Source organism: Scyliorhinus torazame, chromosome 10 (genome assembly GCF_047496885.1).
Source record: "Scyliorhinus torazame isolate Kashiwa2021f chromosome 10, sScyTor2.1, whole genome shotgun sequence".
NCBI classification, from domain to species: Eukaryota; Metazoa; Chordata; class Chondrichthyes; order Carcharhiniformes; family Scyliorhinidae; genus Scyliorhinus; species Scyliorhinus torazame.
Genome location: NC_092716.1, coordinates 179356433 through 179382106, shown reverse-complemented (window position 1 = coordinate 179382106; position 25674 = coordinate 179356433). Strand labels below are relative to the sequence as shown.

At 51.0% G+C, this 25674-nt stretch overlaps 1 protein-coding gene across 1 annotated transcript in view; it reads right to left on the bottom strand.

Annotated features, from left to right (window-relative positions):
- Positions 1-25674, bottom strand: part of LOC140384384 (uncharacterized) — a 198117-nt gene that overhangs the window by 160844 nt on the left and 11599 nt on the right. Inside the window, exons 4-6 of the mRNA XM_072466033.1 lie at positions 16507-16598; positions 12391-12504; positions 11582-11636 (exon numbers count right to left, since the gene is read on the bottom strand). Of these exons, the coding sequence (XP_072322134.1) occupies positions 11582-11636; positions 12391-12504; positions 16507-16598 (261 nt within the window). The remainder of the gene's footprint in view (positions 1-11581; positions 11637-12390; positions 12505-16506; positions 16599-25674) is intronic.

Here is a 25674-nt window from a genome sequence, read left to right as displayed (position 1 = left end):
AATAGACCACTTTTCCTATTTTTGGTACGCAAGTCTAAATCTAGATCCCATTTCGGGTAAGTAGAGTAAAATGGTAAAATGTATTTATAACTTTTGTAATGATTGAGGCAACGGTGTAATTGAATTACATGTTTAACAGATTTGCCTGTCATAAACAAAAAACTTCAAAAACATTTTTTTTAAAAAATCTACCAAGAGATGCTAAATACAACCAGGAAGTAATCGGCAAATTAATGGGATTGGTCATTTGGAATAAACTTGAGAATTTATATTCATCTATCTGGTAAATAGCTGTTTTGGGAAGGATAAACTAAAAACAAGAGCAAAATACTGCAGATGCTGGAAACCTGAAATGAAAACAGAAAATGCTGGAAAAACTCAGCAGGTCTGGCAGCATCTGTGGAGAGAGAAACAGAGTTAATGTTTTAAGTCTGATACAGATATCCGAGATCACCATTTTCAGCACACGGCAAACAGTGAACCTCCGCTCTTCAGGTTTGTCGGGCTTAATGACACACAGTTTTGTGATGAAATCAATTTTTTGCCAGCTGCGGTCTGCACAGACTGGAGTTTCAAAGCATGTTTCTTTTGAGCCAGTCCCCAACTGAAACAGAAACTAAGTTCCTGGTTTCTGAGCAGGGGTTTCTTTATTTAATTTCCTGTGACTGTGAGATCAGTCTTCTGAGCAATAAGCCTGTGCTTTTTGTTGTAGGGAAACGGAAGCTGGTGGGAAAAAATATAGCTCAGCGATTGAATTTCATAACAGACACATGTACTCTTGGATGTTCCATGTTTTTCACTGCTAGTGATCAGAACAGGATAGAAAAGCCATATGAATAGCCCAGACTCGTTGAGAAGCTGGGCGATTTATACCACAGCTGACCATATTGTGTACCAGATATGGTGTTGAGTGGTCAGATGAAGGTGACTCTGGGAAGCTACACCATCAGGACTGTAGTAAACTGAGTGAAGGATGTTCGACATAGTGCACCTTTTTTTTATAATATTTTTATTAAGGTTTTTTAACAACACAATTTTTTCCCCTTACAAGTAATAACCCCCCGCCCCCGTAACAAAATAACGCAAATTCTCCCTGAGCAAGATATATACATGGCAAGATGGTATATTTACATAGCTTTATACACTGGCTCTCGCCCATTCGTGCCAGTTTCCCCCACCCTCCATGTTATCCCCCGCTCATCCGTCCCCTCCAGCAATCTCTCGTTCTCCCCCCCCCCACCCCCCAGGATTGCTGCTGCTGCTGACCGACCTTCCTCTAACGCTCCGCGAGGTATTCTAGGAACGGTTGCCACCGCCTGTAGAACCCTTGTGCAGACCCTCTCAAAGCAAACTTAATTCTCTCCAATTTTATGAACCCCGCCATGTCGTTTATCCAGGCCTCCAGGCTAGAGGGCTTCATCTCCTTCCACAATAGCAAGACCCTTCGCCGTCTACTAGGGACGCAAAGGCCAGAATTCCGGCCTCTTTCGCCTCCTGTACTCCCGGCTCATCCACTACTCCAAATATTGCTAGCCCCCAGCTTGGCTTGACCCGGACATTCACCACCTGAGATATTATTCCCGCCACTCCTCTCCAGAACCCCTCCAATGCCGGGCATGACCAAAACATATGGACATGGTTCGCCGGGCTCCCTGAACATCTTTCACATCTATCCTCTACTCCAAAGAACCTACTCAGCCTCGCCCTCGTCAAATGCGCTCTGTGAACCACCTTAAATTGTATCAGACTGAGCCTGGCACACGAGGAGGAGGTATGAACCCTACCCAGGGCGTCAGCCCATAGCCCTTCCTCAATCTCCTCCCCCAGCTCCTCCTCCCATTTATCTCTCAATTCTTCTACTAGCGCTTCCCCCTCTTCTTTCATCTCTTGGTATATTTCCGACACCTTGCCCTCCCCGACCCATACCCCCGAGATCACCCTATCTTGAACTTCTTGTGCCGGGAGCAACGGAAATTCCCTCACCTGTTGCCTCACAAAAGCCCTCACCTGCATATATCTAAATGCGTTTCCCGGGGGTAACTCAAATTTCTCCTCCAGTGCCCCTAGGCTCGCAAATGTCCCGTCAATGAACAGGTCCCCCATTCTTCTAATCTCCGCCCGATGCCAGCCTTGGAACCCCCCGTCCATCTTCCCCGGGACAAACCGGTGGTTACCCTGATCGGGGACCACACCGATGGTCCCATTGCTCCCCTGTGCCTTCTCCACTGGCCCCAGATCCTTAGCGTTGCCGCCACCACCGGGCTTGTGGTGTGTTTTGTCGGCGGGAGCGGTGCCGTTACCAATGCCCCCAGGCTCGTTCCTTTACAGGACGCCATAGATCATAGAATTTACAGTGCAGAAGGAGGCCATTCGGCCCATCGGGTCTGCACCGGCTCTTGGAACGAGCACCCTACCCAAGGTCAACACCGCCACCCTATCCCCATAACCCAGTAACCCCACCCAACACTAAGGGCAATTTTGGACACTAAGGGCAATTTTGGACACTAAGGGCAATTTATCATGGCCAATCCACCTAACCCGCACATCTTTAGACTGTGGGAGGAAACCGGAGCACCCGGAGGAAACCCACGCACACACGGGGAGGATGTGCAGACTCCGCACAGACAGTGACCCAAGCCGGAATCGAACCTGGGACCCTGGTGCTGTGAAGCAATTGTGCTATCCACAAGGCTACCGTGCTGCCCCATCCTCATCTCCATCCTCTTCCATGCCGCCCCCTCTCCCTCCATGACCCACTTGCGGATCATCGCCACGTTTGCTGCCCAGTAGTAACTCTCTAGGTTTGGCAAATCTCCTCGGTCCCTGTTGCATTCCAAGAACCCTCTTCTAACCCTCGGTGTCTTATTTGCCCACACATACCCCATAATACTCCTACCTACTTTCTTGAAAAAGCCCTTGGTGATCCCGATGGGGAGGCACTGAAACACGAACAAAAACCTCGGAAGGACCACCATTTTGACCGACTGCACCCTACCCGCCAGCGAGAGCGGGAGCATGTCCCATCTTTTAAAATCCTCCTCCATTTGCTCCACCAACCTCGTCAAATGCAGTTTATGTAGGGCCCCCCAACTTCTGGCCACCTGTATCCCCAGATACCGAAAACTCCTCTCCGTCCTCCTCAGCGGTAGGTCCCTTATCCCTCTTTCTTGGTCCCCTGCCTGTAATACAAAAAGCTCACTCTTCCCTACATTAAGCTTGTAGCCCGAGGACTCCCAAACTCCTTCAGAGTCTGCATGACCTCCACCATCCCCTCTATTGGGTCCGCCACGTATAGCTGCAGGTCATCCGCGTATAGCGATACCCGATGCTCCTCTCCCCCGCGGACTATTCCCCTCCATTTCTTGGACTCCTTCAGTGATATGGCCAAGGGTTCGATCGCCAGTGCAAATAACAGGGGGGACAGGGGGCACCCCTGCCTCGTCCCTCGGTACAGCCGAAAGTACTCCGACCTCCGCCGGTTCGTCACTACACTCGCCACCGGGGCGCTATAAAGGAGCTTAACCCATCTAATAAACCCTCCCCCAAACCCAAACCTGCGCAATACCTCCCAGAGGTACTCCCACTCTACTCGGTCAAAGGCTTTTTCCGCGTCCATAGCTGCCACTATCTCCGCCTCTCCCTCCTCCGATGTCATCATTATCACGTTTAAGAGCCGCCACACATTGGTATTTAACTGCCTGCCCTTTACAAATCCCGTCTGGTCCTCATGAATCACCCCCGGGACGCAGTCCTCAATCCTCGTGGCCAGCACTTTTGCCAATAACTTAGCGTCCACATTGAGGAGCGATATCGGCCTGTACGATCCACATTGCAGTGGATCCTTGTCTCGCTTAAGAATCAAGGAGATTGTCACCTCTGACATTGTCTGGGACAGGGTTCCCTCCTCTCTTGCCTCGTTAAAGGTCCTCACTAGCAGCAGGTCCAGCAGGTCCACACATTTTCAAAAGAACTCCACCGGGAACCCGTCCGGCCCCGGGGCCTTCCCCGCCTGCATGCTCCCCAAGCCCTTACTCAGCTCCTCCAACTCAATTGGGGCTCCCAAACCAACCGCCTCCTGCTCCTCCACCGTCGGGAACCCCAGCTGGTCCAGAAATCGCCTCATCCCCCCTTCCCCCCCTGGGGGCTGGGACCTGTACAGCTCTTCATAGAAGGCCTTGAATACCTTATTTATTTTCGTGGCACTTCGAACCGTGGCTCCTCTTCCATCTTTGATTCCCCCTATTTCCCTCGCTGCCGCCGTCTTACGGAGCTGGTGCGCCAGCATCCGACTAGCCTTTTCCCCGTACTCATAGATCGCCCCCTGCGCCTTCCTCCATTGTGCCTCCGCCTTGCCCGTGGTCAGTAGGTCAAACTCCGTCTGGAGCCGTCGCCGTTTCCTGAGTACTCTTTCCTCCGGGGCCTCTGCGTATCTCCTGTCCACTTGCAAGATCTCCCCCACTAACCTCTCCCTTTCCATGCCCTCTGTCTTCTCCCTATGAGCCCTAATGGAGATCAGCTCTCCCCTGACCACCGCCTTCAGCGCCTCCCATACCACCCCCATTCGCACCTCCCCGTTGTCGTTGGCCTCCAAGTACCTTTCAATGCACCCCCTCTTCTTCCCACACACCACCTCATCAGCCAGCAGTCCCACGTCCAACCGCCACAGCGGGCGTTGGTCCCTCTCCTCTCCCAGCCCCATTTCCACCCAGTGCGGGGCATGGTCCGACACGGCTATGGCCGAATACTCCGTCCCCTCCACTCTCGGAATAAGTGCCCTACCCAGAACAAAGAAATCTATCCGGGAGTAAACCTTATGTACATGGGAGAAAAAAGAAAATTCCCTGGCCTGCGGTCTTGCAAACCTCCATGGGTCCACTCCCCCCATCTGATCCATAAAACCCCTGAGCACCTTGGCCGCCGCCGGCCTCCTTCCCGTCCTTGATCTGGAGCGGTCCAGTGCTGGGTCCAGCACTGTATTAAAGTCCCCTCCCATTATCAGTCCTTCTACCTCCAGAAGGAGGTATGTTGCGCCCCAACATACGCTTCATAAATCCAGCATCATCCCAGTTCGGGGCGTATACATTTACCAACACCACCCTCGTCCCTTGCAGCCTACCACTCACCATCACATATCTCCCTCCATTATCCGCTACGATAGTCTTGGCCTCAAATGCTCAAATGACACATGCTTTCCCACCAGAATTGCCACCCCTCTATTTTTCGCGTCTAATCCAGAGTGAAATACCTGTCCTACCCATCCCTTTCTTAACCTGACCTGGTCCGCCACCTTCAGGTGTGTCTCTTGGAGCATTGCCACGTCTGCCTTCAGTCCCTTCAAGTGCGCGAACACTCGAGCCCTCTTCACCGGCCCGTTCAGGCCCATTCCATGTTATCAGCCAGATTGGAGGGGCTCTCAACCTCAACCCCAACCCCCCCCCGCCGCCACCCCGGCCGACTAGCCATCTCCTTTTCTGGGCCAGTCCCTTGTCCGTGTCTCCCTCCCTCTCTAGTCCCCCAGCCAGGGGACCCCCGTCCCAGCCACCTCTTCTGTGTCCCGTTCTCTTTCGGCCAGTTCAGCAGCAACCCTTTCCCCCCCCCCCCTTCCCCCCTTCCCTCCTCTCCCCCTCGCTAGATCCCCATCTAGCTTTTTTGCTCCCCCCATAACCCTCCCGTAAGTCAGCTGACACCTGCTGACCCCGGCTTCCCCCACCATCCCTTTGACCCCCACCCCCCGTGTGGGAATCTCCCAATCAATATACATTCCTTCGTTCCCCTTCCCACCTTTCTTGCCGCGCGCGGGAAAGAAAACCCCGTGCTTTCCAAAGCCTGCCCCGCCCCCCATGGCGCCTCCTGTCGTGACCTTGTCTCTCTCCCCCAGCCCATATAACATTTCCTGTGCGTGATTGACCGCCTATGTACAACAACCATCATACTTCAACCCTCAAACACCCCCCTCACACACAAACCCTCAATTAGAGTCCAGCTTTTCAGTTAGTATAAAGGTCCACGCCTCTTCGGGCGTTTCAAAGTAGTGGTGTTGGCCATTATGTGTAACCCACAGTCGCGCTGGCTGCAACATTCCAACTTTCACTCCTTTCCGATGCAGCACCGCTTTGGCCCGGTTGAAACCCGCTCTCCGCTTAGCGACCTCCGCGCTCCAATCCGGGTATATTCTAATCTCTGCATTGTCCCACTTGCTGCTCCGTTCCCTCTTGGCCCATCTCAGGACCCTCTCTCTGTCCCTAAACCGGTGAAATCTCACCACCATCGCCCTTGGCGGCTCATTTGCCTTGGGCTTCCTCGCAAGCACTCGGTGCGCCCCATCCAGCTCCGGCAATCCCGGGGGGGCCTCCACACCCATCAGCGTCCCGATCATTGTGCCCCGCATATGCTGCGGCATCGGCCCCCTCCACTCCTTCTGGGAGTCCCAGGATCCTCAAGTTGTTTCTCCTCGACCTACTCTCCAGGTCTTCGAGTCTTCCCGCCCACGTCTTGTGCAGCGCCTCGTGCCGCTCCACTTTCTCCCCCAGGCCCATGAGCTCATCGTCGTTCACGTTCACTTTTTCCTGGATCTCCTGGATTTTCACCTCTTGGGCTTTCTGGGTTGCTCCAAGTCCTTCAATTATCCACCATCTCCTTGCACATCTCCTCAAAGCAGCGCTTGATGAACTCCTGCATCTCTTCTTTGTCTGTTGGCGCCGCCATTTTCTTTTCTTTTTTTCCCTTCTTCTCTCGCTGCTCCAGGGCCGCTTTTTTTGCCGTTTCGCTGCGGGTCCGATCCATACAGGTTGGTAGGGGACCTTTCTCCTTCCTTCCCCATGGGTTGGTTTTCAAAAAAGTGCCGTTGGGGCTCCGTTAGCGGGCCAGAAAGTCCGTTTTCACGGGAGCTGCCGCATCGCCGCAACCCGGAAGTGTGCACCTTTTTGTTGATAACCATGATGCACTATTAATTACTACAAAGATGAGAGTAGTGGAATAATCGAGGCTTTATTGAGCAAAGGTGTGCCTCCTGTAGCTGGGATCAGGATGGCTGCAGCACCGGCGAGCACACACATTTATACGCCGCCTACTGGGCGGAGCCAGCAGGCAGGGATTTACCCATGTACCTCTATTATACGTGTCTTACCATAATACAGATAATACTGCTAGTGGTGACTACCACATTCACCCCGTTAAAAAAAAAGAGTCCGGCGGGGGTGGTGGAAAACATTACAAGTTAAGTCTGTCGGGGGCCTTGACTCTCCTCTGCGATTGCCTCAGTCCTGGTGGTGATGTGGGCACCGACTTGGTCACCTGTGACTCCGAGAGCGTGTTGTCCTCGTCTTCGTCACCCCTGAGAGGAACCAGTGGGAGGACGGATCCTACTGGGACGGGGGCTGCGGTGAGGTCCGCTGGAGGGAGGGTGAGTGGCGCAGGGTTGAATGAGGCAGCCAGGGGGGGGGGGGTCATGTCGGGAGCCGTTGGTGGGGATTCAGCGAGTGCCAGGTCCCGGAGGGAGACTGTGTCCTGGCGTCCGTCGGGGTGTGCCAAGTAGGCGTACTGCGGGTTTGTGTGTAGGCGGTGGACTCTTTCGACCAAGGGGTCCGACTTGTGGATCCGCACATACTTGCGAAGGAGGACGGGTCCAGGAACTGTCAGCCATGTTGGGAGCGAGACCCCGGAGGTGGACTTCCTGGGGAAGGCAAACACACGTTCATGAGGGGTCTCGTTAGTCGCGGTGCAGAGGAGCCAACGGATGGAGTGGAGTGCGTCGGGGAGGACCTCCTGCCAGCGGGAGACCGGGAGATTTTTAGACCGCAGGGCCAGCAGGACGGCCTTCCAGACCGTCCCGTTCTCCCTTTCCACCTGCCCGTTTCCCCGGGTGTTGTAGCTGGTCGTCCTGCTCGAGGCAATGCCCTTGCTGAGCAGGACCTGACGCAGCTCATCACTCATAAAAGAGGATCCCCGATCACTGTGGATATAGGTGGGGAAACCGAACAGAGTGAAGATACTGTGGAGGGCTTTAATGGCCGTGGCAGAAGGCATATCGGGGCATGGGATGGCAAAAGGGAACCGGGAGTACTCGTCAATCACGTTCAGAAAGTACGTGTTGCGGTCGGTGGAGGGGAGGGGCCCTTTGAAGTCCACGCTGAGACGTTCAAAAGGGCAGGAGGCCTTCACCAGGTGCGCTCGATCTGGCCGGTAGAAGTGCGGCTTGCACTCTGTGCGGACCGGGCAGTCTCTGGTGACGGTCCTGACCTCCTCAATGGAGTAGGGCAGGTTGCGGGCCTTGACGGAATGGAAGAACCGGGTGACCCCCGGGTGGCAGAGGTCATAGTGGAGAGCCCGGAGTCTGTCCACTTGTGCCCTGGCACATGTACCACGGGATAGGGCGTCGGAATTATAGGTGGAGAGCTCAATCCTCCACCTCAAGGTCTTGTCGTTTTTGATCTTGCCCCGCTGTGTGTCATTGAACATGAAGGCAACCGACCGTTGGTCAGTGAGGAGAGTGAATCTCCTGCCGGCCAGGTAATGCCTCCAATGTCTCACATCTTCCACAATGCCTTGTCCTCCTTTTCGACAGAGGAGTGCCGAATTTCGGAGGCATGGAGGGTGCGGGAGAAGAAGGCCACGGGCCTGCCCGCCTGGTTGAGGCTGGCGGCCAGAGCTACATGCGATGCATCGCTCTCCGCCTGAAAGGGGAGGGACCCGTCGACCGCGTGCATCGTGGCCTTGGCGATGTCTGCCTTGATGCTGTTGAAGGTCTGGCGGGCCGCAGCCGTCAGGGGAAAAAGAGTGGACTGAATGAGTGGGCGGGCCTTGTCTGCATAATTAGGGACCCACTGGGCATAGTAGGAGAAAAACCCCAGGCATCGTTTCAGGGCCTTGGGGCAGTGGGAGTTCCATGAGGGGGCGCATGCGGTCGGGGTCGGGCCCTAGAACTCCATTTTCCACGACATAGCCAAGGATGGCTAAGCGGTTGGTGCGGAACACGCATTTCTCCTTATTGTACGTGAGATTAAGGAGTCTGGCGACCTGGAGGAATGTTTGGAGGTTTGCGTCGTGGTCCAGCTGATCGTGGCCACAGATGGTGACGTTATCTAGGTACGGGAAGGTGGCCCGCAGGCCGTACCGGTCAACCATTCGGTCCGGCTCCCACTGGAAGACCGAGACCCCATTAGTGACGCCGAAGAGAACCCTAAGGAAGTGATAGAGGCGGCCATCTGCTTCGAATGCAGTGTATTGGTGGTCCTCCGGGCGGATGGGGAGCTGGTGGTAGGCGGACTTCAGGTCCACTGTGGAAAAGACCCGATACTGCGCAATCTGATTGACCATGTCAGATATGCGTGGGAGAGGGTATGCGTCGAGCTGCGTGTACCAATTGATGGTCTGACTGTAGTCAATGACTATCCTGTCTACTTCTCCCCAGTCTTTACTATTACCACTTGAGCTCTCCAGGTTGGCTGTTGCTGGCCTCAATGATCCCTTCCCGCAGAAGCCGTTGGACCTCCGACCTGATGAAGGTCCTGTCCTGGGCACTGTACCGTCTGCGCCTGGTGGTGATGGGTTTGCAATCCGGGATGATGTTCGCAAACAGGGAAGGTGGGTCGACCTTAAGGGTCGTGAGGCCGCAGACGGTGACGGGGGGGGGGGGGGGGTAGGTGTCCGCCGAATTTTAAGGTTAAGCTTTGGAGGTGGCACTGGAATTCCAGGCCGAGTAACAGGGCAGCGCAGAGGTGGGGGAGGACGTAGAACCGGAAGTTGCTAAATTCTACGCCTTGGACTGTGAGGGTCGTATTGCAGTGCCCCGGATTTCCACAGAATGGGATCCGGAGGCCAGGGAGATTTTCTGGGTGACTGGGAGGGATCAGTGCCTTGCCGTAGTGGGGCAGATGAAGCTCTCCGTGCTCCCAGAGTCAAAAGAGCAGGTCGTCTCGTGCCCATCGATCTTCACTGTCGTTGTTGCGGTCGCGAGGTTGCGGGGCCGGGACTGGTCCGGGGTGATCGAGGCGAGCTGTGGCAGATGCTGGGAGGCCCCGGGCTGGTCAGCAGTGGTGGCGGTAGCGGCAGGCGATGAACGGCCTGACGAGCAGGGGTCCTGAGGCGCCGTCCAAAATGGCGCCGAAGATGGCGGCGCCCACAGGGCGCACATGGCAGGGGGCATCAAAGATGGCAGCGCCCCTGGGTCGCACGTGGGGGGTGCAGGAACGCCGGGCCTGGAAACAGCGGCGACCGACTGGGCCTGGCAAACATAAACAAAGTGTCCCTCCTTTCCACATCCGTTGCAGGTCGCGCTCCGCGCCGGGCAGCGCTGCCTGGGGTGTTTGTTCTGCCCGCAAAAATAGCACTTGGGGGCCCCCCCAGGGTTGGCTGGCTGCCACGCGGCGCAGGCTTGCGGTGAGCTGGAGTCGGCAGCCGGTGGGGCCCACGATGCCGCCGCGCGGTCGGGGGCATGGGACTGGACGTTACGGGAGGCCGCTTCTAACGAGTTAGCAAGCTGCCTAGTTCCCGCAAGATCAAGCGTACCTCCTTCCAGTAGGCGCTGGCGGACATACGCAGAATTCATGCCCGTAACGAAAGCGTCTCAAATTAAAAGTTGTGTGTGCTGGACTGCCGAAACTGCCTGGCAGTCACAGTTCCTACCTAGGATGTTCAGGGATTGCCAGAAATCGTCCAGAGATTCCCCGGGAGTTGCTGTCTCGTGGCCAGGAGGTGCCTGACGTGTAGTTAATTGACTGGTCGAATGTAATGTCCCTTCAGGAGCTCCATCGCTTCGGAGTAAGTGGGCGCATTCCGGATGAGAGGAAAAATGTCAGGGCTCACCCGTGAATAAAGGACTTGGAGCTTCTGCGAGTCCGAGGGTTCCTCAGCGGATGTTCGGAGGTAGCTTTCGAAGCAGGCTAGCCAGTGGTCAAGGCGGACGTAGCATTGGCTGCTTGAGGGCTCAGCTGCAGGCGATCAGGCTTAACGTGGAGATCCATCGTTTTAAAAAGTCTTTGCTCAATAAATTGATGCACTATCAATTACCACATAGACGAGACTAGTGGAATAATTGAGGCTTTATTGAGCAAAGATGTTGTGCCTCCTGTAGCTGGAACCAGAATGGCTGCAGCACCGGCGAGCACTCGCATTTATACGCCGCCTACTAGGCTGAGCCAGCAGGCAGGGATTTACCCATGTGCCTCTACTATACGGGCCTTACCGTAATACATGTAATATTACGAGTGGTGACTACCACAAACCAGAACTCAGATGGAGTATAGCAGTTATCAGAGACCACTTGATGATCAAATTCTGTGTCAGGGGAAGGAGCTAACTCTACTTGAGGAAGCCAGAATTGTGAAAGATGTTGTGGATTGCCCTGGTATCATACCCGCTGAGGAAAACAGCCAGTAAATCGGAGACTTATAGGCTATTTAAGGTGTATTTTGTCATTCCTTGTTACAAATCTTGCCCATCGGTTCTTCCATTTTGGTGCTTTTGAAAGCTGGTTTCTTTCACATTATTGGTCACGACATGATTGTAATAGTTTTGATTGACTAACGAGCATTGTCTCGCAAACGTGCTCTCAACTCAGAATAATTTGAAGGAGGAAACTTACATGACCATCAAGTAGCTGTAGTCGCTTCACTGCTATACCCAGCTGATGCTTTTTCCTGAAAATGTAAAACAGAAAGCTTTTAGTATGTAGCAACTACTTGCACCACCGGGAGCAGACCTGAATCATCCAGAATTTACAGAGCAGAAAGAGGCCATTCAGCCCTTCGAGTCTGCACCGGCCCTTGTACGAGCACCCTACCTAAGCCCACGCTCCACCCCATCTCCATAAGCCAGTAACCCCAGATAACCCTTTTGGGACATTAAGGGAAATTTAGCATGGCCAATCCACCTAATCTGCATATCTTTGGACTGTGGGAGGAAACCGGAGCACCCGGAGGAAGCCCACGCAGACACGAGGAGAAAGTGGTGCAAACTCCACACAGACAGTCACCAAGACCAGAATTGAACCCTGGTCCCTGGAGCTGTGAGGTAGCAGTGCTAACCACCATGCCACCGTGTCACCCCCAGTATTATCTTTTGGACATCATTTTAGAGTGGCATGGTGCTATTCAGCTGACGGTTTGAAGTGGGCAGTGGCCCTATCTGTGCAATTTCAGACAGGTGGGGTTCCTGTTCTGCTCTGCTCTGCCTTTGAGCTGGCAGTTCAAGGTCTGCAACTTTGTCTTTAAGACATCTTTAAACCACATGGTTGAGAGTGGTGGACCAACTGTCCTGTATATTTGCAGCATATTACAGTCCTGCATTTACTCTCTCTCAGTTTGACTTGCACAGTGCCATACAGTTGCGATATCTTTATCCACCAGTCCAAATAGGCACATTTTTCATTATGCTGATAACAGGCATCCATACCTCTCACGATCTGCATGTAACAACTCCAGGTTTTCTTTCTTCTGTTCCCATGGAGCAGCGTAGAAACGTACAAGGCGGATCAACTCGGTGGTCGGGGTGTACAAGTCAGAAACACTGAGTCATCAGAAAACAAAAGGGCAAATATTAACGGGGAAAATTAAAACAGGAAGTGAACAAACTCCTGCTGCCTCATGAAATAATTCCTCCTTCCCTAAAACAACAAAGGATAGGAACAGTAAAAGATCTAAAAAGTGAAATCTTGCCTATTGGTTTCTTCCATTGTGTTCATTTGGGAAGCTTGCTTCTTTTACGTTATTGGTCTCCACGGAGATTGTAACAGTCGTGATTGACTAACTAGCATTGTCTGGCTAACTCGCCCCTCTAAAGAACTTTATGGGAAAACTTACATGGCCATCAAGTAGTTGCAGTCTCCTCACTGCCACACACAGCTGGTAAAGTTGAAAAGAGTAAGATTAAAAAGGAGGTAAATCAAAAAGTAGGTGATGTGAAGCTTGGGTTATAAAAGCCTGTTGATTGTATGAAAAAGAAAAGATTGAAGAAAATAATTACATTGTTTTGAAATCCTGGTAGAGAATGAGGTAAATTTTCACTCTTATGAACAGGTGGAAAAATGGCGGTAGCAGTCGCACCCATTTTACATCGTTGTCAATAGAAATTAAAACTAAATAATGTAAAGAAAATCTAGGCTAGCCCCCATCTATCAATTAAAATGCACCCCAATTAATTAGTGCGATTACTCTGTTTTAAAACCATCAAGGGAACATGGACAGTAATAAAAGTTATCTGCATCCCACTGCACACAGCCAACCCCTATAGGTCCAGCACATTTATTGGACCCACTTTCCTTTAAAGGCCCGCTGGTAAATATCAGGCAGAGAACGCAAGTATGCTGCACATTATCTGGTCTGAGGCTCTCTGTAACTCCAGTCATATACATGGGTCTGACATTTTATTGGCAGAGTCCTTCACCTGGACAGAGGCTTGGATCAGAGTAGGGGTGGAACGTCAACTGTGTTCTGCAACAGCATCAGCCATTACCACTGACTTTCTGCCTCCAATGTTAATTATGTTGGCCCAGTTTGTGCTCCAAACTTTGGTGCAGGATCCATCTCAGATCTTCCAATTAAGCCCTTGATCATCCCCAAGGTATAAATTCTGATAAGGAGAGATACGAGGCAAAAGACACAATCACACTACTCCATCCTTAGTGGAAGTATGGAAGAGATTCAGTGTCATGGGTCATTAATATTTTTCTTCGACTTTACATCTGGAAAATAAATGTACCCCAAGCACAAATGTACCCCAAGCACACAACTGAAGAAATTTGATTCCCCTAGTTTCAATTGAAGAATCTAGTACAGAGGGGAAGTATCCGCTAGTTGTTAAATAAAGAGGAAAAAAGGACAAAAAAGTTTCACCATTAATAACTAGAGTCAGTTCAATAGATGTCAGATGCATCAAGTACCTTACCCAAATGGCCATTCTTTATCTGCGAGGACAGTAAAGGACAATTTTAATGGATGTCAACCTATTTAAAGAAAATAATATTCATACTAGGATCCTGAAAGTAGAGTTGCAGTCTTGTTTGTTTGGTCTATGCAGAAATGGTGAAATTTTGAGTCAGGCATCCTCCCAGGTGTCTAATGCTGCCACCTAAAATTGGTATGTGCCAATTCAATATATGCAAATGAAGTTTAAACTGGTTTATATACTCAAATACAACTTTCAACAACTTTAGAATGCTACCCATCAGTTCTACAATACACCCAAAAATCACAGGTGCTGTGTAAAGGGATCCTGGGTATTAAACTTTCCAAAATATCATCTGGCTTAACCTACACTGGAATATTAAACAAGGGCTTCTTGGAAACTTTAGTTTGGATTTTTGACTGCAATGATTGGGATGTCATTGTGGCTGGAAGCAAAGGACGGGCAGGAGCACCAGATAACAGCCTAGAGACTTGCAGCTGCAGAGAAGAGGCAGAAGGTGGGGGTTTGCATGGGTCCTTGTCCCAGAGATATACGGGCAAAAAGCTTCATCCCTGCTGTCAATCGCAAACATGGATACCACTGGATGCCGATCCTCTCAATGGAAACATACCTCAAAATGGCACATATAAAACAACAGCTGATTCAGGCAGGCAAAGTGGATAGATAGCCCATTCATCTCACATCCATTTTGGACTCTGCTTGAGAGTTATTTCAATGTAAGAATGTAGGAGATGTTATAGTCAAGCCTGACCTTATCCTCACATACAAATGCACCTTCATTTAGGATTCTCTGCTCAGTGATGAAGAGCAGGAATCCTTGCCGTCTTTTAGCCTTCCTAGCTTAGGTGTGATCAAGTTAATTATAGAGCATCTTAAATTTCCCTAGCCGGGATCAGCTATCTCAGTATACATCAGGTATTGAACATGAACTAAGCTTCAAACTTGCCCGCTACAAAAAGCTCAGCACCATGCCAGACAGTGTACTTCTATGCACTGAATCTTTAGGGGAGCTCAACACATGGGTTGTTGTAAAAATGTGGAACATTAAAATGGATGGTGTTGCACTGGAACAAGTGTGTCTATTTATTTACTTATTTATTTTTATTATTTAAAAAAATAATAATTTAGAGTTCCCAATTCATTTTTTCCAATTAAGGGGCAATTTAGTGTGGCCAATCCACCTATCCTGCACATCTTTGGGTTGTGGGGGCGAAACTCACGCAAATACGGGGAGAATGTGCAAACTCCACACGGACAGTGACCCAGAGCCGGGATCGAACCTGGGACCTCGGCGCCATGAGGCAGCAATGCTAACCACTGGCCACCGCGCTGCCCAAGTGTGTCCATTTAGAACAACACTGCTGAAATTAGAAAGATAGAGATAGCAAAAGTAATTTTGTGAAAATGAAGGATGCGTTAATAACAAGAAAACTCAAGCTTTTGACAAGAAAAAAAATTAATAATATGCTACATTCCTCCCACTTTCATGTATGCCTCAGAAACCTGGACAATAAATAAAGATAGAGAGCTTGCAATATGGATGCGAAGGCGTATGCTAAAAATTCCATATACAAACCATAAAGGAGGTAATGCTGCGGTAATGTCACTGGACTAGTAATCCAGAGGCCCAGGCTAATGTTTGGATACCTGGGTTCAAACCCCACCATGGCAGCTGGTGAAATTTAAGTTCAATTAATTAAAAAACTGGGATTGAAAGTTCGTCTCAGTAATGGTGACCATGAAACGATCAGTGATTGTCATAAAAACCCATCTGGTTACACTTATGTGCTTTAGAGAAGGAAATCTGTCAGAGTCCCGACAGAGCATAAAGAGGCCATTTGGCCCATCAAGTCTGCACCGACACTTCGAAAGACCACCTTACCTAGGCCCTGTAACCCCACCCTAAGGGGCAATTTAGCATGGCCAATCCACCTAACCTGCACATCTTTGGACTGTAGGAGGACACCAGAATACTCGGAGGAAACCCATGCAGACACGGGGAGAACTTGCAAATTCCACAGAGATAATCACTAAGGTCGGAATCAAACTCCGGTCCCTGGCGCTGTGAGGCAGCAGTGCTAACCACAATGCCACCGTGCCACCCCATTCCGTAATCCTTACCTGGTCTGGCCTACACGTGATTCCAGATGCACAACAACTTGGTTGACCCTTAATTGTCCTCAGAAATAGCTTAGCAAGCCTGTCTGTTCAAGGGCAATTAGGGATAGGCAATAAAAGCTAGCTTCACTAGTGACATCCGCATCTCACAAAATAGTGAAAAGAAATTACAAGAACAACCAAAAGAACTCTAAAATGTGACATCCAGGAAAGAAAATGTTTGCATTTCTACTATATGACCAAAGCTAAAAAGTTACAGGAAAGCTACAGAGATCTCTTCTCGAGGGAAAAGTGGAGGGCAGTAGAGAGAAGAGTTGGCCTAGACATAGTTGGATGAAGGCTGGTTGCAGATGAACTTCAGTGGATGTGCGAGGATGGAACAAGACACACGTGTGACATACCATGACAGTCCTGAGGAAAGAATGAGATAGAGTGGGAGATGGTACAACGAACTTGACCTCAACATAGTGTGGATATTTGCAATACCTGCGGAAAAGCCGCCCTGTGGTAATGACCAAATGGGCTAAGAGGTTGGTGGGAAGGGCATGGTTCATCAGTTGATCTTTAAAATCCAGAAGCTGTTGGAAAATTAAAGAGAGAAAAAGTAATGAATAACAATGAATAAATAATGCCTCACAACGCCAGTGTCCCGGGTTCAATTCTGGCCTCGGGTGACTGTCTCTGTGTGGAGTTTGCACTTTCTCGCCGTGTCTGTGGGTTTCCTCGGGGTGCTCTGGTTTCCTCCCATATGTGAGGATAAGGTCAGGCTTGAATATAACATCTCCTACATTCTTACATTGAATGGATTGGCCATGCTAAATTCCACCCCCCCCCCCCCCACCCCACCGTGTCCAAATGTAAGGTGGGGTTACAGGGATAGGGTAGGGGAGTGGGCCTAGTTAGGGTTCTCTTTCAGAGGGTCTTTGTAGACTCGATGGGCTGAATGGCCTCTTTCTTTACTGTAGGGATTCTATGAACTGACACTGATTTATGCTCCATTATGGTGCAGGGTGGAACCATTATGACAATCACTGATCGCTTCATGGTCACCATTACTGAGACTAACTTTCAATCCCAGGGTTTTTACTAATTGAACTTAAATTTCACCAGCTGCCATGGTGGGATTTGAACCCAGGTATCCAGAACATTAGCCTGGGCCTCTGGATTACCAGTCCAGTGGCATTACCGCAGCATTACCTCCTTTATGGTTTGTATCTGGAATTCTTAGCATACGCCTTAGCATCCATATTGTAAGCTCTCTATCTTTATTTGTTGTCCAGGTTTCTGAGGCATTCATGAAAGTGGGAGAAATGTAGCATATTATTAATTTTCTTTCTTGTCAAAAGCTTGAGTTTTCTTGTTATTATTTAAGTAGGGTTCAAAACGTATCATTGAAATTTAAGCCCCAATTTTCTGACACCGGTGGCATTGACAGATCTGTGACAGTTGTTAGCCTCACTGAATTTTGAAAGACTGGCTTTGTGTATGGAAAATAGACACAAGTGTCCTGGCTAGTAGGATGCTTGGGTGGGATGTTCAGCAAGGCCGTTGTTCCTAAAGGCTGCTGTTTTCTATTAAATAGGACCATTTTAGATGGCATGATGGAGCAGTGGTTAGCACTGCTGCCTCACAGCTAGGTACAGGTAAAAATCGTCTCTATTATTTTACAGTTGTTACAATTTTTACTGTTTTCTTTGAAAAGTGTAAACAACAAAGATTTCGTTTTTTAAAAACGGTTTCCAATTAAGGGTCAATTTAGCGGCCAATCCACCTACCCTGCACATCTTTGGGTTATGGGGGTGAGACCCACGCAGACACGAGGAGAATGTGCAAACTCCACACAGACAGTGACCAAGGTTTGGGATCGAACCCGGATGCTCGGCGCCGTGAGGCAGCACTATCGTGCCACCCGTAAACAACAAAGATGCTTCACCTAAACATCTCCTGCTCAACATAATTTTTTTTGTTAAATATTATTTGTATTCATTTTTTCCATTTTATACATAATACAAAATTTAAAACAAAACAGAATAAAACACTAATATATACTTACAACCCGAAAAACATAATCTAACCCCTCATAAAACTTAAACATCAGCAACTAACGGTGCCGAGCTCCTGGAAATACACAATAAACGCCTGCCATCTCTGGTAATACCCCTAAGTTGCTCCACTCACGGTGTACTGGTCTTTCTCAAAGTAAAGAAACTCCACCAGATCTCCTAGCCACACTGAGGCACTGGGCGGAGAAGCAGACTTCCACCCCAGCAATACTCGCTTCTGAGCAATCAGCGAGGCGAAGGCCAGGACATCGGCTCCTGTGCCCAAATGCAGTGAGTCTGACACCCCAAATATGGCCACTAAAGGACAGGGCTCCAGTTCAATTTTCAGAATCGCCGACATGGTGCTAAAGGAGCCCAAAAACCCACATGCTTAGGTCAAGACCGGAACATGGGCACATGTTTGCCCAGACTCCCTGAATAGTGTAGCACTTATCTTATGGGCAGCACGGTAGCACAGTGGTTAGCACAATTGCTTCACAGCTCCAGGGTCCCAGGTTCGTTTCCCGGCTTGGGTCACTGTCTGTGCGGAGTCTGCACATTCTCCCCGTGTGTGCGTGGGTTTCCTCCAGGTGCTCCGGTTTCCTCCCACAGTCCAAAGATGTGCAGGTTAGGTGGATTGGCCATGATAAATTGCCCTCAAGTGTCCAAAATTGCCCTTAGTGTTGGGCGGGGTTACTGGGTTATGGGGATAGGGTGGAGGTCTGGGCTTGGGTGGGGTGCTTTTTCCAAGAGCCGGTGCAGACTCTTGGGCCGCGTGTCCTCCTTCTGCACTGTAAATTCTATGATTCTATGATTCTTCCACCCCTGTAAAAAAAATGACTCATTCTGGATCTAGTTAGGTGTGCCCTATAAACTCCTGGGAGTTGGATTAAACCAAGCCATGGAGTCAGCAGGGCCTCGCTCCACACCTCATCTAAAATGGGCCCTATTTCCTCCTCCCATCTGGCTTTCTCCCCCTCCACTGACACCGAATCCTCCGACATAATCTGTCCATACATATCAGAGGTGCTCCCTTCCTCCGACACTATGAGTGAAAGAACCCTCTTCATTAGAAAGGTTGGTAGCACCATGGGGAATGTCAGGAATATCTGTTTCTCAAAGTTGCGAACTTGTAAATATCTGAAGATGTCAGGTTGAGACCACAATTCTCAGACAGTTCCTCTAAACTGGCAAACAGTCCCTCCAGGAACAGATCACAAATTCTTTCCAACCCCTTCCCAACATGCTTCCCGAAACTGGCATCCAATCTCGCAGATTTGAACAGATGATTTGCACAAATCAGAGCCAGCTTTGATACTGACTCCAATTTAAAATGCCGTTGAAATTGTCTCCATATCTTCAAAGTGGAAACAACCACTGGAACTGCGGAATACTTTGCTGGTGAGAATGGGAGCGAGGCCATCGCTAATGCCCTCAGACCAGACTCTGTTCATGACTTCGATTCCACCAGCACCAACCTAGCTCCCGGCTCTCTAGACCAACCCAACACCTACTCTGCATTCACTGCCCAGTAATAAAATATCAGCTTCGGCAACGGCAAGCACCCTGACTGTCTATCCCTTTGAAGGACTGTCCTTCGCATCCTCGTGATCTTGCCCGCCCATATAAAGGACATAATCAACTTTTCGACTCCCCACAAAACGGATTTAATCAACTTTTCGACTCCCCACAAAACGGATTTAGGGAGAAAGATCGGCAAACACTGGAACAAAAAGAAAATATTGGCAAAATGTTCATCTAGACTGACTCTGAACCGTGCCTGTCAAGGACAGGGGAAGATTATCCCACCTTTGCAGATCAATCCTGACCCTGCCTACCAAGCTCGTATAGTTCAGTTTACGGAGACGGGCCCCAATTGGACACCCTATGCTCCACCCCTACTTTTGCTATCCCCCTCCACTTCCCTGAAGCCCTCCTGGCAATGGCCAGAGGCTCTATTGCTAGTGGGGACATAGGGCACCCTTGCCTCATTCCCCTATTTAATTGGAAATACCCCAAGTTCCATTGGTGTGGACGCCATCTGTTGAGGCCTTATACAACAGTTGTATCCAAGAATCAAACTTGGGCCTCAATCCAAACTTCTCGAAGACTGCAAAAAGATACCCCCATTCTACTCTAGTGAATGCCTTCTCGACATCTAATCAGGTTACCTCTGGATTCTACCCCTCAGACAGGGTAGCACATTTAGCAATCACCACACATTAGGCGACAATTACTGGCCTTTAACAAAACCTATCTGATCTTTGGTCTACGACCAAGATATCATCTATCAACTTTTGACGTTCCTCCCTTGCCTCTCTATCCATATGCGTTTTGCGCAAAATTATCTCTCCTCTAATCACGGCCTCACACAGAACCGAGGGCGAGACCGACCCATTCCCATTAAACCCCACATACTTGTCTATCGCCCTCGATATCCGTCACAGATCCCAAAGTCTGTCAATAACCCACATACACCTCCATGTTGGACACTGAACTGGACCTATTTCTATTACCAAATCTAGCAGATGTGGAGCATGGTCTGAGATGACTATTGCAGAGTATTCAGCTTTCCTCACACCAGGCAGAAGAGGATTTTCTCCTCATAAAAAGTCAACCCTCAAATATACTTTATGTACTGGGGAGAAAAAAAGATAATTCCTTACCCCCAAGAATACATAAACCGCCATGGATCCGCCCCACTCTATCTCCTCCATAACCGGCAACATCACCTTTGCTACTTCCGAAGGGGCCAACAACTTCGGCTTAGGCTAGTCTAGTTTCTGATTCAAGACACAATTCAAGTCTCCCCACAAGATCAACTGATGTGTACCCAAGTCTGGTATTGTGGTCAACAATCTCCTCATGAATGTTACATTGTCCCAGTACGGCCGTACACATTCACCAACACGACTAACTTACCTTCCAGTGTCGCAGTGACGATAACGTATCTACATCCCTGGTCTGCCCCGACCTTTCCTGTCAGAACCCTTTCATTAATTAAGATTGCCAACCCAACCCTTTTGAGTTGTGCATGACTCTCAATCTTGCCACGTACACCATACCAAAACGCACTCTGCTCTTGTACAACACCAACTTTACTTTATTAAAGGCTGCATGCTTCCTTGCAAGCTCTGCACCGACCTCTTGATAATTCTGAATGCTGCTGTCCCCCCACCAACTTTGCAAACATCTGGGCGAGGTACTGGGTGAGCCTTGGGCTCTCCGCCCTCTCCGGCAAACCGTCAATCCTGAGGTTCTGACTCCACGACCTGTTCTCGACCTTCGCCCTGAGGCCCTTATTCTTCTCCTCCACAAGCAGCATCTCAGCTTCCAGCTCAGCTATTTGGCCGCTGTGTCGCGACAAGGTCTCCTCCAACCCTTCAGCTGCTTTCCATGTTCCCGAATCGCCTCCGCAGTCCTTCCCAATCTCTCTCTTATCGTGCCCAGCACATCCTCCACAGACATTTTCAGGGTCTCCGGCATCTCCCTTCCTTGCCTCCCAAAGTCCTTACCGAATTATCTCTCAAACACGATTGCCTCCATCAACAAATCTACTGTGACAGGCGCGACTCCACCTTACGAGGTCACCTCCGTCATCTTTGCTCCCAATGAGCTTCACAGCTTCTCCGCTGAAGGGCTACCACTCGCACCCTTCTTTTCAACATTCTTTTTCACGGCTTTCAACACGTTCTCATGAAATACTGTTCGATGGGTTGGGTCTGTCAACCAATTTCCCCCGGGAACTGGGCTAAAAAGGACCAAATAACATGGACTCTGGCAGGAACTACCTTATGTGCGACCTTCTCCTACATGTTTCTCTCACAAATACAACCCATGTCTTCACATCAGATGTAGGTGTCAATCAAAAACAGTACCTTAAAATGTAAATCATTTAATTTGTTTGTGTGGTAGTCACCACTAGTAGTATTACATGTATTACGGTAAGGCCCGTATAGTAGAGGTACATGGGTAAATCCCTGCCTGCTGGCTCCGCCCAGTAGGCGGCGTATAAATGTGTGCGCTCGCCGGTGCAGTAGCCATTCTGGTTCCAGCTACAGGAGGCACAACATCTTTGCTCAATAAAGCCTTGATTATTCCACTACTCTCGTCTTTGTGGTTCAGCAAAGACTTTTTAAAATGATGGATCTCCGCATCAAGCCTGATCGCCTGCAGCTGAGCACTCAAACAGCCAACGCCATGTCCGCCTTGACCACTGGCTTACCTGCTTCGAAAGCTACCTCCGAACATCCGTTGAGGAATCCTCGGACTCGCAGAAGCTCCAAGTCCTTTATTCACGGGTGAGCCCTGACATTTTTCCTCTTATCCAGGATGCGCCCACTTACTCCGAAGCGCTGGAACTCCTGAAGGGAATTATTTTCGACCAGTCAATCAAGTATACACCAACCACCTCCTGGCCACGAGACAGCAACTCTCCGGGGAGTCTCTGGATGATTTCTGGCGTGCCCTGCACATCCTAGGTAGGAACTGTGACTGCCAGGCAGTTTCGGCAGTCCAGCACACAGAACTTTTAATTCGAGACGCTTACGTTACGGGCATGAAGTCTGCGTACGTCCGCCAGCGGCTATTGGTAGGGGGTACGCTTGATCTTGCGGGAACTAGGCAGCTCGCTAACCCGTTAGAAGTGGCCTCCCGTAACGTCCAGTCATACGCCCCTGACCGCGCGGCACCCTCGTGGGCATCGTGAGCCCCACCAGCTGCCAACTCCAGCTCACCGCAAGCCTGCGCCACGTGGCAGCCAGCCAACCCTGGGGGGCCCCCCAAGTGCTATTTTTGCGGGAAGAACAAACACCCCAGCCAGCGCTGCCCGGCGCAGAGCGTGACCTGCAATGGATGTGGGAAGAAGGGACACTTTGTTTCTGTTTACCAGGCCCGGTCGGTCGCCGCTGTTTCCAGGCCCGGCGTTCCTGCACCCCCCACGTCCGACCCAGGGGCGCCGCCATTTTCCACTTCGCAAGCCACATGCGGCCCGTGGGCGACGCCATCTTCTTCACCGCAAGCCACATGCGGCCCATTGGCGCCACCATCTTTGATGCCGCCCGCCATGTGCGCCCCATGGGCGCTGCCATCCTCGGCGCCATTTTGGACGGCGCCTCAGGACCCCTGCTCGTCTGGCCGTTCATCGTCGGCCACTACCTCCACCACCGCTGACCAGCCCGGGACCTCCTATCATCTGCCACAGCTCACCTCGATCACCCTGGATCAGTCCCGGCCCCGCAACCTCGTGACTGCAACAACAACGGTGAAGATCGATGGGCACGAGACGACCTGCCTTTTTGACCCCGGGAGCACAGAGAGCTTCATCCTCCCCACTATGGTAAGGCGCTGCTCCCTCCCGGTACACCCCGTCACCCAGAAAATCTCCCTGGCCTCCGGATCCCATTCCGTGGAAATCCGGGGGTAATGCATAGCGACCCTCACCGTCCAAGGCGTAGAGTTTAGCAACTTTAGGCTCTCCGTCCTCCCCCACCTCTGCGCTGCCCTGTTACTCGGCCTGGAATTCCAGTGCCACCTCCAAAGCTTAACTTTAAAGTTCAGTGGACCCCTACCCCCCCTCACCGTATGCGGCCTGACGACCCTTAAGGTCGATCCACCTTCCCTATTTGCGAACCTCGCCCCGGATTGCAAACCCGTCGCCACCAGGAGCAGACGATACAGTGCGCAGGACAGGACCTTCATCAGGTGGGAGGTCCAACGGCTTCTGCGGGAAGGGATCATTGAGGCCCGCAACAGCCCCTGGAGAGCTCAAGTGGTAGTAGTACAGACTGGGGAAAAGCACAGGATGGTCATTGACTACAGTCAGACCATCAATTGGTACACGCAGCTCGACGCGTACTCCCTCCCACGCATATCTGACATGGTCAATCAGATTGCGCAGTATCGGGTCTTTTCCACAGTGGACCAGAAGTCCGCCGACCACCAGCTCCCCATCCGCATGGAGGACCACCAATACACTGCGTTCGAAGCAGATGGCCGCCTCTAACACTTCCTTCGGGTTCCCTTCGGCATCACTAATGGGGTCTCGGTCTTCCAGCGAGAGGTAGACCGAATGGTTGACCGGTACGGACTGCTGGCCAACTTCCTGTACCTAGATAACATCACCATCTGCGGCAATGATCAGCAGGACCACGACGCAAACCTCCAGAAATTCCTCCAGACTGCCAAACTCCTTAACCTCATGTACAATAAGGAGAAATTAGTGTTCCGCACCAACCGCTTAGCCATCCTTGGCTATGTCGTGGAAAATGGAGTTCTAGGGCCCGACCCCGACCGCATGCACCCCCTCATGGAACTCCCACTCCCCCAAGGCCCTGAAACGATGCCTGGGGTTTTTCTCCTACTATGCCCAGTGGGTCCCTAATTATGCGGACAAGGCCCGCCCACTCATTCAGTCCACTCTTTTTCCCCTGACGGCTGAGGCCCGCCAGACCTTCAACCATATCAAAGCAGACATCGCCAAGGCCACGATGCATGCGGTCGATGAGTCCCTCCCCTTTCAGGTCGAGAGCAATGCATCGGACGTGGCTCTGGCCGCCGCCCTCAACCAGGCAGGCATGCCCGTGGCCTTCTTCTCCCGCGCGCTCCATGCATCCAACATTCGGCACCCCTCTGTCGAAAAGGAGGCCCAAGCCATTGTGGGAGCTGTGAAACATTGGAGGCATTACCTGGCCGGCATGAGGTTCACTCTCCTCACTGACCAACGGTCGGTCGCCTTCATGTTCAATAACACACAGCGGGGCAAGATGAAAAACAACAAGATCTTGATGTGGAGGATCGAGCTCTCCACCTATAATTACGAGATTTTGTATCGCCCGGGGAAGCTCAACGAGCCCCCTGATGCCCTATCCCGCGGTACATGTGCCAGCACACAGGTGGACTGACTCCGGGCTCTCCACTATGACCTCTGCCACCTGGGGGTCACCCGGTTCTTCCATTTCATCAAGGCCCGCAACCTGCCCTACTCCATTGAGGTCAGTCACGTCACCAGAGACTGCTAGGTCTGCGCAGAGTGCAAGCCGCACTTCTACCGGCCAGATCAAGCGCACCTGGTGAAGGTCTCCCGCCCCTTTGAGCGCCTCAGCATGGGCTTCAAAGGGCCCCTCCCCTCCATCGTCCGCAACACGTACTTTCTGAACGTGTTTGATGAGTACTCCCGGTTCCCTTTTGCCATCCCCGATAGGACTTCTGCCACAGTCATTAAAGTCCTCCACAGCATCTTCATTCTGTTCGGTTTCCCCACCTATATCCACAGTGATCGGGGATCCTCTTTTATGAGCGATGAGCTGCGTCAGTTCCTGCTCAGCAAGGGTATTGCCGCGGGGAAATGGGCAGGTGGAGAGGGAGAAGTGGACGGTCTAGAAGGCCGTCATGCTGGCCCTACGGTCTAAAAATCTCCCGGTCTCCCGCTGGCAGGAGATCCTCCCCGACACGCTCCACTCCATCCGATCGCTCCTCAGCACCGCGACTAACGAGACCCCTCACGAATGAGTGTTTGCCTTCCCCAGGAAGTCCACCTCCGGGGTCTCGTTCCCAACATGGCTGACAGTTCCTGGACCCATCCTCCTTCGCAAGCATGTGCGGACCCATAAGT